Source organism: Amblyomma americanum, chromosome 1, assembly GCF_052857255.1.
Source record: "Amblyomma americanum isolate KBUSLIRL-KWMA chromosome 1, ASM5285725v1, whole genome shotgun sequence".
In the NCBI taxonomy this organism is placed as follows: Eukaryota; Metazoa; Arthropoda; class Arachnida; order Ixodida; family Ixodidae; genus Amblyomma; species Amblyomma americanum.
In genome coordinates this window covers 272,461,968-272,475,788 of record NC_135497.1, presented here as the reverse complement: position 1 = coordinate 272,475,788, position 13,821 = coordinate 272,461,968, and the positions used below count along the sequence as shown (strand labels likewise).

Genomic DNA, 13,821 nt, shown 5'->3' with positions numbered 1-13,821 from the left:
GCCTTCTGCCTTCCCTATTTCATTGGCCGGCAGGCTACCAGTCTCGACGTGCTCTGCCAACTCCTGTCTGCTCGAAAGTGCCCTTGCACAGATACGCTGTAAAACGAAATCCTTGGTCAGTTACGAGCTAGAAATGAAGGGGTCCACGAAGACAATGCCGGTGGCTTTGGCGACAAGTTTCATGTTTTAATGCTACAGAGTTAAATCGGCCAGCTTTCCGCGTGGGCAAAGAAGCACATGGTGCTACGCACGAACGTCGCCAATCTTGAGGTGACGCACGACAGCTCTCCAGCAGTCCGTGTTGAGTTCGTCCAACTGCGTGGCTTGAGCGGGTCGGCAGACCAGAGTGCGCTGGATGATGCCAGTGAGGATGAGGTAGTGGTCTTGCAAGAAGTGCTCAGCCGCGGTCAGGTCCAGCGACACTTCTGGCTCCGTCTTGCCGGTGACCTCCACCAGGCGGGCGAGCAAGCACGACCGTCCCGCGAAGAGCTCGAAGCTTTCGGCACACCGTCGGTCAGCTGGGCGCCGCAGGACGAAGTCGACGGCGCGGTTCAGGGCGGCCCGGTTCCTCCGCAGCGCCTCGAAAACGACGAGGCTAGAGGGGTCGCAGCAGAGCTTCTCCGTGACGAATTTCAAGTCGACGACGAGCTTGTTCAGCGTCATTCCGCGCGATATCTCCCTAATAAACTGCCTGGGAAAAGTGGTCGAGAACCACAGCGAAATATTTGTGGCTGTGGTGTTGCGAGACAGCATGTAGGAAAATGCGGTCGCCGTGTCCAGTCTGTCAATTTTATCCAGGTGGATGTCAATCTCGGTTATGGCAGTATTGACGGCCAGCGCATGGAAGACATCTCGGACGAAGTCGCCCGCCCCGTCGTCCGCCATGCTGAGCCGTAGGCAGCTGATGGATCGATTGGCTCTCAGCATTTGGCAGAGGGCGGTTCCTCTTTCCAAAGGCTCCCCCAGCACCATTGCACTTAGGGTGCGGACGCGTTTGCTGGGCGTCAGGGCGTCGCAGAGGAGCTTGAGGCCATCGTCCGAGAGCTGACAGATGTCCGGAAGGTGCAGCTCCCCAGGACACACCGAAGGAGTGGCTAGGGCTGACAACAGGCCTGGTAGGTCGGCCTCGGTCCAGGGCAGCTGCACGCGGCCGTAGCACCCGTCATAGCGCAGCTGCTCTGCCAGAGCCAACCTGGAACAGAGCGCGATTTGTGGCCGCTTGCTGTTGAACAACCTGGCTCGATAGCTGCTTACCGCCCTTGTCAAATTTACCGGCGTGGTATCAGCAAATTTGATCTCTTGAAAATATACCTAACACCTGCGTTGAATTTAATTCTCCCTACAGGCACGAAGCGCCAATGGCAGCGCAGTTTTATGGAAGGTCACCTTGACAGTGATGGACTCATGCGCACGCACTACGTGAAAAAAGAAAAACGTGAAAAATGGGGGGGGGGCGATGAGAAAAGATGAGATAGATATGAGGTAAGGCAAGTGTGAAGAAGTAGATGAATGATATATTTGAAAAAAAGAATGAAAATCTGCAATTCGTCAGAAAAGGAATTACAATTCCTCGCCGAGCAGCACCGTGGAAGTTCATCCGCACGTCAACTATTGAACAAAGAGTGACAAACGCTTCAAATATCCCCCTTTACAGTCACTTCTTCCTTCCTAAATATGTTTTACTCTATGTTAGAGGGCAGCCGCAGGGTCTACAATGCGCTGGCAAGTGCACACAGCTAACGACGGGAGAAGAGGTGGCACCTTGTCTGAAATTATCATTGAGACAGTTGTGTTTGTCCAGCATTAATCCGATCGCAATTAAATAGGATCCCCAAGGTACTTTCTACGGCGCATGAAACACAAAAATGTTATGTGCCGCTTACTGCAGGTTATCTTGGCCGAACAGCTACTCCCTACCGTCAAACATACATTTTTGCTGGCAAGGAGAAAACGATGTCAACATCAAGGTAGAAAGAATAGCAGCCCAAAAAAGTATCTTCCGGAATCTGTAAACTTCGCTTGTCTGAACGGAAAATCTGCCTAAGGCCCTTGTATCAAAGGTCCATCTAGTATCTAGTAATAGCAATTTAATATATCTACTAATGTCTTGTAATATAATTTAAATGTGAGAGCTGTTTGTTTTTTCACATTTTCGCACCAAACAAGATTTTGTTGAGCGAGACATCGACTCGAAATGCCGAATGGTTTCGCAATGACACCGCTGTAGAAAACGCCATGTAAGTGGATCAATCTCAGAAGCGCCAAACCCATACCTTTCTTCTTGGGCAGCCTGGAATCCGGCAAAAACTAGCTTCTTTAATGTCTTGTTTGCGGGCAGGAGCTTACACAACGCTGATATTCCGCTGATCGGTACTTGTTCGCTTGACAACTGGAAGCACTCCAGCGCTGTGTTTTCTGACAGCGCATCCGGCCAGTCTTTCATGCTGGAGGCGTCGATGTCAACGTCCTCTATGTACAGCTCCCGAAGGCACGTGTTCTTTCGCAATGCGGATGCCAAAGCTTGTCCACTTAAGGCGTCCATGGAGCAGCAGCCTGTGAGCCGCAGTTCCTTCAAAGTAGTATTGATCTCAAGAGCGGGAAATAGTGCTCAAGGCGGGATCGTTGAGTCCGGTATAAACAGAGTGAGCTTTGTCAGTGCCGGATTGGTTTTGAGGGCCTCAGCTGTGACAGAGATCTGCTCGTCCATAACCGGGTCGACACTGAGCTCCTTGAGAACCTTCGATGTCTGAACAAGTTGCGCCACCGAATTCATGTCCGGCAGGCCTCGGACGAAGTCAATGAGCGAGGAAATCGCCAACGACTCGCAGTTATTGAGGCAGTCGAGGGCCTTGATGACACTTCGCGGCAGTCGGTTCATATCGGAGATATCGACTGCTTTGATGGAACTTGAGTTACGCCGCAGAAGTGCCTCGATTTCGGCTGCGAACTCGGGTTTGATGGCGCGAGCGTTGATTTTCAGCGTTTCAACACCGATGACGGCGTCAACGTCCCTCAGCACGAGGGCGGCAGACGGGCGCTCTTCGATCTCCAGCCGGCGAAAGCTGCGCCAGGCATCACGCGCTGGAAGGGGCCGCAATCGGATAGAGTAGGGCGCTTCTTCCGATATGTCGCCAGTGTGGACGGCGCACGTCACGGCCAGCTCTTCGACGCAGCGGTGGTGCCCGAGGAGCCAGGAGAGTAAAGAGGACGCTTCGCGGGCGGCGGCTGCGGAGTCCCGTTCCGCCTTGCCGCGCGCTATCGACTGCAGGCGAAGACTGCCGGGCTTCGCCTCGACGAGTTCGAACGCGAAGCCGTGCATCACCTGGTTTCACGCCGTGAGGTCGCTGCTGAGCCAGCACCGCTTCTGGGGACCATCCGCGCCGCACGCCCTCTCAAAGTCCAGCTGCCTCTCCCACGCATCGTCCGGGGCTCCAGAGTTAGGCGCCTCGTCCTGCATCTTGCCAGGTGGACCGATCGGTGCCTGCAGGCGTAGCGGGTCCACGTCCTCTTCTTCGAGCAGCGGCGTGGCTTTTAGGCACGAGCTATCATCTGGGCCACTGTTACGGGGCGGGCTGCGTGGGAAACTATAACGCAGAAAATACATACGGAGGAGAAAAGGCTTGCAGAAAATACATTCACTAAGCGGGTTTCAGGACTTGTCAAACTGCGTATGCATCTTTTTTCCTCAAACCTGTCCGTTCTCAAAATTTATATTGCTAACGGAAAATAAAGCACTTACTTCACTCGGCACTTTGCGGAATTGAAAATTTCACCCAAACTCAAATTCTACACATGACTACGGGGTCTCACATTTCATCATCAACCATGTCGCTTAAAAATGGGTTCTTTATTCTGAAGTTAAAAGCGCTACTCATCAAATAGTCTTAAATAGTGCATTCGGCAAAGTTATCCCTTGGTGTGACACTTTGAAAATGCCTGTAAATTTTGAAAAAATTTGTATATGAAACTATCTCGCAAAAAAATACCTTTAGAATTCCAGTACGCCTACAACCAAAACATATTAAAAAAGGTGTCTCAATATAGGAACTTGGGGCTTTGGATTATGAATGATCTTTACTGGAATAAACATGTATAATGTGTGGTATAGCTAATGCTAATACGAAAATGTTTTTTCTTTGAAAGGGCCCTTAAACTTTCCACTCTTAGCATTCATCTGCTTGCATACAAGTCCATCGTACTTGCAATGCTAGATTATGCTGCCATCATTTGGCACCCGTACACACAAACCAATATGAATAAAATTGAAAGTGTGCAAAAAAAGAGGGTTTCGCTTTATATACAACAGCTTCTAGAAAGCATGTGCAAGCGAATTACTAACGAGAGCAGGTTTAGTTTCGCTAGTTAACAGAAATCGTGTGTCGCGTCTTAAATTTTTCTTTCAAGTAATTAACGGACATTACAAAGTATATTTCGCAAACGTTATTTCTTTTTCATCTGAGTATGCCACAAGGCGAAATCATGATCTGACAATAACTCCGTTTAATTCGCACAAGTAATAACACCTTTAAGTGCTCATTTTTTCCCCAGAACTGTCACTCATCAGAATTTACTTGCTAACAATGAAGTTCTTCAGCCATCCTTGAACTTGTTTGTATGTCATCTAAAGGTTTTCGATAAATTTTTGCCATGACATGTTTTATTGTCCTTTATTTTCTTGATTCCACTGTAAAAACATGCCATTTTTTTATTTATTCCCCCCTCCCTTGAAATATATTCTTTCTTTTTTATGTATTCCCACCCTGCTGAAATCTCTCCACGGGATCGGGATTTCAGTATGCATAAATAGTAAATAAATAAATAAATAAATAAATAAATAAATAATCATCAGCCTGACTACACTCACTGCAGGGCAAAGGCCTCCTGTGCCAGCTGCGGCCACCCTATGCCCGCAAACTTCTTAATCTCATCCGCCCACCTAACTTTCTGCCGCTCCCTGCTATACGCTTGCCTTTTCTTGCAATCCAGTCCTTTACCCTGAACGAACATCGGTTATCTTGCCTTCGCCTTACGTGTCCTGCCCAAGCCCATTTCTTCCTCTTGATTTCGACTAGGATGTCATTAACACGCGTTTGTTCCCTCACCCACTCTGCCCGCTTCCGGTCTCTTAGCGTTACGCCTATCATTTTTCTTTCCATGGCTCGCTGCGTTGTCCTTAACTTAAGCTGAACCCTTTTCGTTAGCCTCCACGTTTCTGCCCCGTAGGTGAGTACCGGCAAGATACAGCTATTGTATATGTTGGTAAACTGCCATTCATGATCTGAGAGAACCTGCCATATGCAGGCAAGGTGAAAAAAATGTAGACGTTGAATGCATTCCTATATTAATAGCACAGGCGTAGGGCGCGAAAGCATTGACAGAACTTCTGCTCTTCCCAACAGCTTTCACTAACTGGCCTAACCACAGATCATTGCTTAGTTTTACTATCAAGGCGCTTGTTTATATATATATATATATATATATATATATATATATATATATATATATATATATATATATATATATATATATATATATATATATAGTGCTCTCGTGCAGTGGCAAGCAGAGCTGATCTGTTCGCGGCCTCGTGGGCAATCTTTGTTTTATTTATTTATGGTTTGGCTCGGTTACACCAACTGCGGCGACGCACGAACGGGCGCTTAAGAGCTGCGCTCTAAAAAAAAGAACATTTTTGTTCAACTCCTCAATGCGCAATATTATCACATACAATTTGTCGCTCTGGTTTGTTTATCTACAGCCGTGACAGGGTTTGCTGTGTAGATGTCTGGTAAAAAAATATATGTAAAGTTGCAAAGTAACGTTTAAATGACGACAAAAAGCTTCGTTTTTATTGGAACACCAAGGTGAGATAACATGAAGTTTTCGTTGGCAGGAATATGCCGAAGCTGTCACAGTAAGCGGGGCTCTGTCGCATGCTTATCTTGCGTGCCGGAGCTGGAAACCTGTGCTTCTTTTTTCGTGTGGTCGTGACTTTCGGTGTTTACTCTGGATGTGCACTGAGTGCACATTTTCCACACCGGCGGATAGGAGAGCGGCCTCCGACACCGCCTTAATGTACGTAGGGAAATGCGGCACTGTCATGACTGATTGTCAAGCGAACTTGCGTTCTAAAGTCTCATTATGTTCCTGTGCCTGGTGACAAAACAAAGCAATAAAACAGCTAGACATACAATAACTCCTATAATCTACAGCCTCAGAACGCCTTACGCGCATTTGCTGCTGTGCGCGGGGCCGTGTCCGTCGCCGTCATCTTTGCCTTTACTGCTCCGAATTTGGAGAGTGTCTTTCCCCTTGTCACTCTGCAATGGGTCCGTCGGCCACGGAGACATGGAGGGAATCGAAGATTGCACGTGCTGTCCCGCGCTGATTTAATTCCGGGACCTCCCTCTCTCTGGCCAGAGGGCTACGACCAATGGCATCATAGGAGACAACTTCACAAAGAGCGCACGCAAACACTCAAAGAACTAAGTCACAACTGAAGTCATTCCCCTGCCCACCCAAGCATAACAATGAGGAGGGTTGCATCGTCCGCTGTACCCAGACACACATACTGATGACGCAAGATTATATACACTACATTTGGGGTCTACCCGGAAGACCAACATGCCCACTCTGCCATGCACATCCCAACAAGTACAACTCTTTAGGAGTGTCCGCACATCCAGGCCACCAAAAGAGAACACATTAAAATCTAAACCAAGATACACATCCCAACAGGCCCTGGAGAGCTGGCTTGTTCCATCGCTATAGGGAACGAATCATGCCCAGTGCCATTTCTGGCAGACTACGTCCGCCACATGCTGGGCGAGGAGGGGTAATCCCATTTCCCTGGGAGGTTGGAGGAAACCTTCAAAAAATAACGGAAAAATAACAGAAGAAATAACGAAACCTCTCTCTCTCGCGTGCGCTACATGCACCCGCGAATAGCATAATGAAATAACGCCCAGAAACAAGTGTGATTCGCAATTGGTTTCTTGTAACCCCGGCTTATTTTATTGGAGCGCCTGGACGCCGTTGCTATGGTGTTGACGGAGACCATGTAGTTCAGGTTATTACGAAGGGTGTTAATGTTTTTGCGGTGAGGCGGAGCTTTCACTCGTGCGAGAAGCTCCACAATGTCGTGAGCGTATTGAACAAATCACTCGATCGAAATATTCAATATCCCGGTAGGAGCGGACCTGATAAGGTGTTGTGGAGGTCTTCATTTTGTTATATTGTAGAATAAATTTATTCATTCAGTCATCGAAGGCTATTCTCGCCCCCTTTCCTCTTCTTCCACTTCTTTATCTCAGTAAAACATGGCACGTACCCACGCGGGGGGATTGGCCAAGATACAGCGGTGAATTCCAAGGAAGTATTTGGTTGCGGGGAAAAAAAAAAAAGGCATGAGGCGGCGAAGTAGAAGGCTGAATCTAGAAATTTTTTTCGAAAATTCAAATAAAATTAAAGAAATTTTAAGTACCAGGAATAGAATGAAACACTTTTTGGACATGTGGCAGAATTTTATATACAGGTAACGAGGTAACCGACCAGTTGCAACGATGTAATCATGAAGGCAGCCGCAAATACTACTTAACTAGAATCCCTTGGCGCTCGCACCGAACGAGAGAAGAATTGGAAAACACAGAGGGAGTCATAATCTCGAAAGAGGGACCTCCAAATACTGCTCTCTCTGAAATTCGAACCGCCGGCCATAGAAGAGAAAATGTTCTATTGTTTCAACTTCCCCACATGAGACACAAAGGTTTGTCGTAGCGAACCTGGAGGTGAATAATATATACGACTTAATTTTTGCATTGTCGCTATTTTCGCGAATCGCACCAAACCCGTGAGAAAGCGGTCCCGGTAACCATTTTGGTAGGACGTCGACATATAATTCCGCAAATGAATCTTTTCTGACATCGGTCGTTTTTTTTTTATTTATCAGCAACTAAAAGTGAAAAAATGCGCCGGCTACCTCCCTCTTCGCGCTTGCTTGCCGCGTGCTGAACTAACAGTACGCGCCGTTGCTTGTTGCTATCCTCGCTTGTCATGGCTGTCTTGCTAAAAGTGAAGCTTTACAGGGTAAGCAGCTAAACCGGCGCGCGAGTCTCTGTCCGTCGTTTTTTTTTTCTTCTTTTTAGTGTCTTGCTCCTCTCCGCTAAATGAGTTGGGCCCAGCGACGAGCAAAAAATCCCTGAAAGCTTTGGACGGCGTTTGCGTGTCCGATCCTGTATTAGGCGTGTTGAGTTTACAAAGAAGATGACACCCTAGTCGCTATGAAATAACAGCGTACAAATGGCAGCTATCGAGAGGACTCTGCCTCAAGGAACGCTAAAAAACTATAGGGAAGATGGTAATGGCCTCGTTCCGTATGGACTGAGCCGACTTGATTAAAACTTTTGTTGTTGCAGTTAAAAGAGCAGGTTAAAATCTAGTGGCTGTTGATTCAGCCTGAAAGTGCGTCCGCAGAAGTTTCGAGAGTTTCAACGCATCCGATGCGTGTTGGACTGACTCGCGCCCTGGGCTGTGCATGATTTAGCCTCGTATGCGTGGAATTGGCACACGCGAAGGATGTGCACCATGCACGATCTCTTCCTTTCTTTTTCCTATAAGCTTTCTTCCCGCTTCTATCCCCTTCCCTTAGACTTCCCTAAAACTGACGCATGTCAGCTGCATTTCAAAGCAGTTGCTATGCGGACGGGGTTTTCCCCTTTTCATCGCAACCATGCACGTAAGCGCACATACGTGCTTACTCGCACACATTTGCGAATTTGAATTTTCAGTCAGGATTTTTCATCTTTAATTAAACATTCCAAATAATCTCTAAGCCATTTAGACCACACTGTACCAAAAATATAGAACGAAAACGTATTCCGAAATTCTGAAACTAAACCTATCACGGTTATAAATGAATGAACATTGTGTCTTAAAATTAGTTCCGCTTTGGGTTAGCACCCCAAAATGAGAAGTTTGTGAAATCTGCGTAACGGAAAAAAGATCGCTTAATGTGATATGTTTTTCACTTTTGTCAGCTTTCGTCAATTCAAAGAAGTACAGCTTCGAAAACTGCCTCTTGCCTTGCTGAGCGATAGAGTTGCAAAAATAAATGGTTAACATTTCAAAGTCATGTACAGGCGTGCGCAAAAGTAAACGAAGCGCGCTATCGGCTTCCAACATTTTTCGCGCGTTGCCCAATAGAAATTGCAAGCCATGGTGCGTGCATGCTGGTAGGGGACGCCAGTGCGCTTTCTCATGGACGAACAATGTTTCTCCGTTCCTTATGGGAAAGACGTGTTTGCACTGAGAGCGAAATCGCGTGCTCCGTTTACCTATGTCCGCGCCTGTACATTCTCGAAAGTTTAAATTTTCGAATTGTAATTGTGGTTTTACTAGTCAAAGCATACACACGCACAAACGTGCACACACGTGCGCGCGCACGCAGCCCCCCCCCCCCCCCCCACACACACACACAGGTGGGTTTTGGTTCAATGGGGCAAATAAGGCTTCCACCTTAAAAGATCGTCCATAAAAGTCAGTAATCTGCCCTTTGAGACTGTTCTGGGGACATTCCGTGCATAAATGACGCCCCTAGTTCCTATGTTCTGCTGCTGCTACCGCTAAAGCTAAGTTTGCAGTTGCAGAGCTCCGCCATGACTGAGCCGCTGCGGAAGAGTGCCTCACGCAAGAGTTCCCTGTCGCAAGGGTCGTCGCACCGGCTCCCTCGGCAACAGCGATCGACCTCACTGAGGGATGCAGCGACCACCAGGATGCTACTGGCCGCCTGAAGCTCCAATAGAAGGCGTCTGTCTTTGCAAGGCGTCAGTGGCGAACGGGATGACGAGCCTGAGAAAACAGGCGTCGGACAAACGCCGGTGAAATTGTAGAGGCTTATACTTCGCCATTTCATCTACGTCATCTGCGCAGGCTCCTTCGAGTTATAAGAAATGACTAAGTGAGATCATCAGGAGCCAAGTGGTCTTGGGCGAAACTGTCAGTTGGTCCTAATCGATCCAAGCTGGTGCTGTTTTGGGCGGTCTACGACGAAATTTACCACTTGATCCCGGTCGAGAACCGACACGGACCAATTGGCGATTTCACAGTATAAACCACTTGGCAAAGGATATAGTTGTTCCGCGCTGATTACCAGAGGGTCCGAACTGGCTGGCGGCAGTTGTTACGAGCCTGGAACTGGAACCAGCTAGAAATTTGGCCATAAAAATTTTTCACGGTACCAGTTCCTTCCACTTGCATCAAGTAGCCTGCTCCTTGTTGGTCCCATTTGGACCCAACTCTGAGAGCGTGAGAATTTTGCCGTTAACCACTTTGGTCTGCTGGCCTAAGGTATATTCATGTGGGATACCTTTAGCAACAGGTGCATGGACACGAGGTACAAAATCGCCCGTAACCCTTCACTTAAACTGACCACCTGGATGCCGGGATGTTTGCCGAGTCGTTCCTTGAGCAGTCTTGTACATTTCACAAAAAAAAAATAGTACCCATTTAGAATTGCAATGACTTTTCCTAAAATGTAACTGATATCAGTGGTAATTTACAGCCCACGAAAAGTAACTGAAAAAAGCAGAGCCCCAATTGATTACTACACGCTATTTCTCACCTATCTTATAGCAAAATATCATGTCCAGCATCCTTGGACAAAATTTTGAACATTAGAAAACTGTAAGGTAATGGTACAGCAATATTGAACATATTAGTCCATCCTTCCGGTATGTAGCCAAATCTTTCTTTTATAGTGCTTCCATCGCTCGCATCGAGCAGTCAAGACTGCCATGGAAAGCCAATAGGCAACGCTTTTGACGACAACAAAAACGTTAATAGCAATAAAATGCAAGCCTGCCGACGGGAGGTCTGCGTATATATTGATTGTTATAGTGAAATCTTACAAAATATGAAAGAAATGCGCTCATAAACTGTTTCCCGTTCAAGGATGCTTTTGTCCAGAATTATTGGGTATGTGGAGAGGCTTGCTTGATCTGTAGACATCTGTACACATAAGTAACGACACTCAAGAGTCGCTCGATCTAATCGTTAGAAGGAAATGCGTTGCTCTAATATACTTTCACAAACGGGTTGCAGAATCAAAAGGCTAGGCACAGGCCGCAAGTAATCAAGCCGTGATGATGATGATGATGATGATGATGATGATGGCCTCTAGATGAATGGCACGTAAGCAGTGTCCCAGCTGCCAAAGAGCACGCGCGTCTCACTTCTTTGTCCCCAAGGCGCCGCCCGGGGACACCTGGCGGCATTATTCCCCCTCCCCATCCAAAAAAAAAAAAGGAAAGCAAAAACGTGGGCGCACTAGGAGCGAACGAGGTTCCCGTTACTGCGTAAAGTACGGTTTCGAACGCAGTACGCGCACAACCACAGGCTGCAGTCGACGTCTCGAACTGGGCAGAGTGCCATCTGGAAGGTCTTCATACGTCAAATCCGTGATGCGGCGCAGCACTGTGTAGGGTCCAAAGTAATGGCTCAGGAGCTTCTCCGACAGGCCGTTGCGACGTACCGGGGTCCATACCCACACTTAGTCCTCGGGGTGGTACTCGACGTGGCGATGTGGTTGGTTGTAGCGTTCCGCATCCGTTGCCTGCTGCCGGCGGATGTGCATACGGGCCAGTTGGCGGGCTTCCTCTGGATGCCGGGTAAATTCCTCGGCGTCTGGCGTTAGCGCCTGGTCGTCAGGGGGGCACGGAAGCATGGCGTCGAGCATCGTTTGGCCATCACGCCCGTAGACGAGGCGAAGCGGCGTAAATCGAGTCGTTTCCTGAATCGCCGAGTTGTAGGCAAACGTCACATATGGGAGGATCTCGTCCCAAGTCTTGTGCTGTACGTCGACGCACATTGCGAGCATGTCTGCTAAGGTTTTGTTGAGGCGCTTCGTGAGCCCGTATGACTGCGGCTGGTATGCACTAGTCTTGCAGTGGTCCGTGTCACTCAGCTGGAACACCTCGTACATAAGCTGCGCTGTAAACGCGGCGCCCCTATCGGTGATGACGGAGGACGGGGCGTCATGTCGTAAAACAATGTGGTGTATGAAGAAGCGCGCGATTTCAGAGGATGTACTGCGCGGCACCGCCTGGCGAGCGTGCGTGAAAATCCCAAATGGCCAGAGGTGGGCTCATCATGACACGCCGAAAGGATGTCGTCGCGGAGGTCTGATGGCACGACTACGAGGTAGGGCCGGCCACGGTTGCTGGAGTTTTTTTTTAACAGTACGGCATTGCGAATGCAAAAAGAAGACAAGTGGCGGGAAAAGTGTCGAGGTACGTTAAAAGCATGGCCCTCCAGGCGATCCATGACCGACCGCAGGTCAGCACCAGCACGCTGCTTTGCCACTAAGTCCGAACTGCTGATCACACCTAGGAAACGATTGTCATCCTCTGCGATATCATCAGCTTGTTCGACGGGTGCGCGTGGGAGCGTGTCGGCGTCTTCGTGTTTACGTCCGGACTTATAGGCAATTGTGTAATCAAATTCTTGAAGGTGAAGGCTCCAGCGTGCTAGGCGGCCTGATGGGTCCCGGAGATTGGTAAGCCAGCACAAGGAATGGTGGTCGGTGACCACTTTAAAATGACGACCATAGATATAAGGCCGAAATTTCATCGTGGCCCAGACGACATCGAGGCACTCCTTTTCCGAGGTGGAGTAGTTGATTTCGGTGCGCGAGAGTGTGCAACTCGCATACGCATTCACACGTTCCACGCCTTCTTGATGCTGAATGAGGACGGCACCAAGCCCGATGTTGCTAGCGTCGGTGTGTATCTCGGTAGCGGCCTCCTCATCGAAGTGAGCCCGCACAGGGGTAGTGTGCAGCCGTTGGCGCAGCTCTGTGAAAGCAGCCTGTTGCTCGGCAGTCCAGACGAACGGTGTATGATGAATGCCATGAAACCCTTACTGAAACTGTTTCCGACCTATCCAAGAGTGGCTGCCGTGGAAGCCGTGGTCGAGTCCCTTGAAAATACGCCTTCAGGAACAGATATTACTAGCGCAGTCCAAGAAGCAATTTCAAATGAAAACGCTGTGCTCGCGTCAAGGTTATACGTTCTGGAAGACCAATCAAGACTCGATAACTTAATTTTCTATGGAATCTCAGCCAACTTATCAGAGACGTGCAGTACAATCAGAAGCCCAGATACATCATTTTCTTTACAAGTGTCTCAATATGAATTCCTCGGAAGTCTCAATTCATAGAGTTCATAGGTTCATAGAGCTCATAGGCCGGCAAGACACGGCCTGTTATTGCAAAGTTTGCCTCTTCTAAAATGAGAGATTACATACTTTCCCAAAAAGCAAAGTTTAAAGGGGAGGGTGTTTCAATCGGGGAAGATTTTTGCAAAGCTGCCCGTCGATCGAGGAAAGCACTAAATGACTTTGGAAAGGCTAGCGGTCAGCCCTATTCTTTGCGACATAACAAACTAATCATAGGTAATAAATGCTACGTGTATAGCGCAACCACAGATGAAGTATGCGAGATCAGACCAGCTAGGAGCTCGATTGAACCCAAAACAGTCAACGCATCACCGGTTTCAACCTCTCCACATTCAGGTTCAGCATAACTATCTCATGCTCGAAGACATGCAATCCCCATTGATTCGCAATCCCCATTGATTCACCGCTAGAAATAGTTTGCACTCATGTAGCTTTTCCAACAGGCCACCTTATCTTTTGTGCTTGTTATAGGTCCCCATCCTCACCAGCTACTTTCTGCACTGATCTTTAGGATGTTCTTAACAAATTAATTGTCCGATACCAAAAATCACATTTATTCTTGCTAGGTGATTTCAATTTTCCAAATATAGT

At 48.0% G+C, this 13,821-nt stretch overlaps 1 protein-coding gene across 16 annotated transcripts in view; it reads left to right on the top strand.

Annotated features, from left to right (window-relative positions):
* LOC144115083 (uncharacterized) overlaps window positions 1–13,821 on the top strand; it is a 263,914-nt gene that overhangs the window by 100,668 nt on the left and 149,425 nt on the right. The window contains exon 2 of one of the 16 annotated variants that reach the window (XM_077649233.1): window positions 12,076–12,195. The exons of the other annotated variants lie outside the window; for them this stretch is intronic. Coding sequence (XP_077505359.1) covers window positions 12,161–12,195 — 35 coding nt within the window. The 5' untranslated portion in view covers window positions 12,076–12,160. The remainder of the gene's footprint in view (window positions 1–12,075; window positions 12,196–13,821) is intronic. 16 annotated transcript variants of the gene reach the window in all.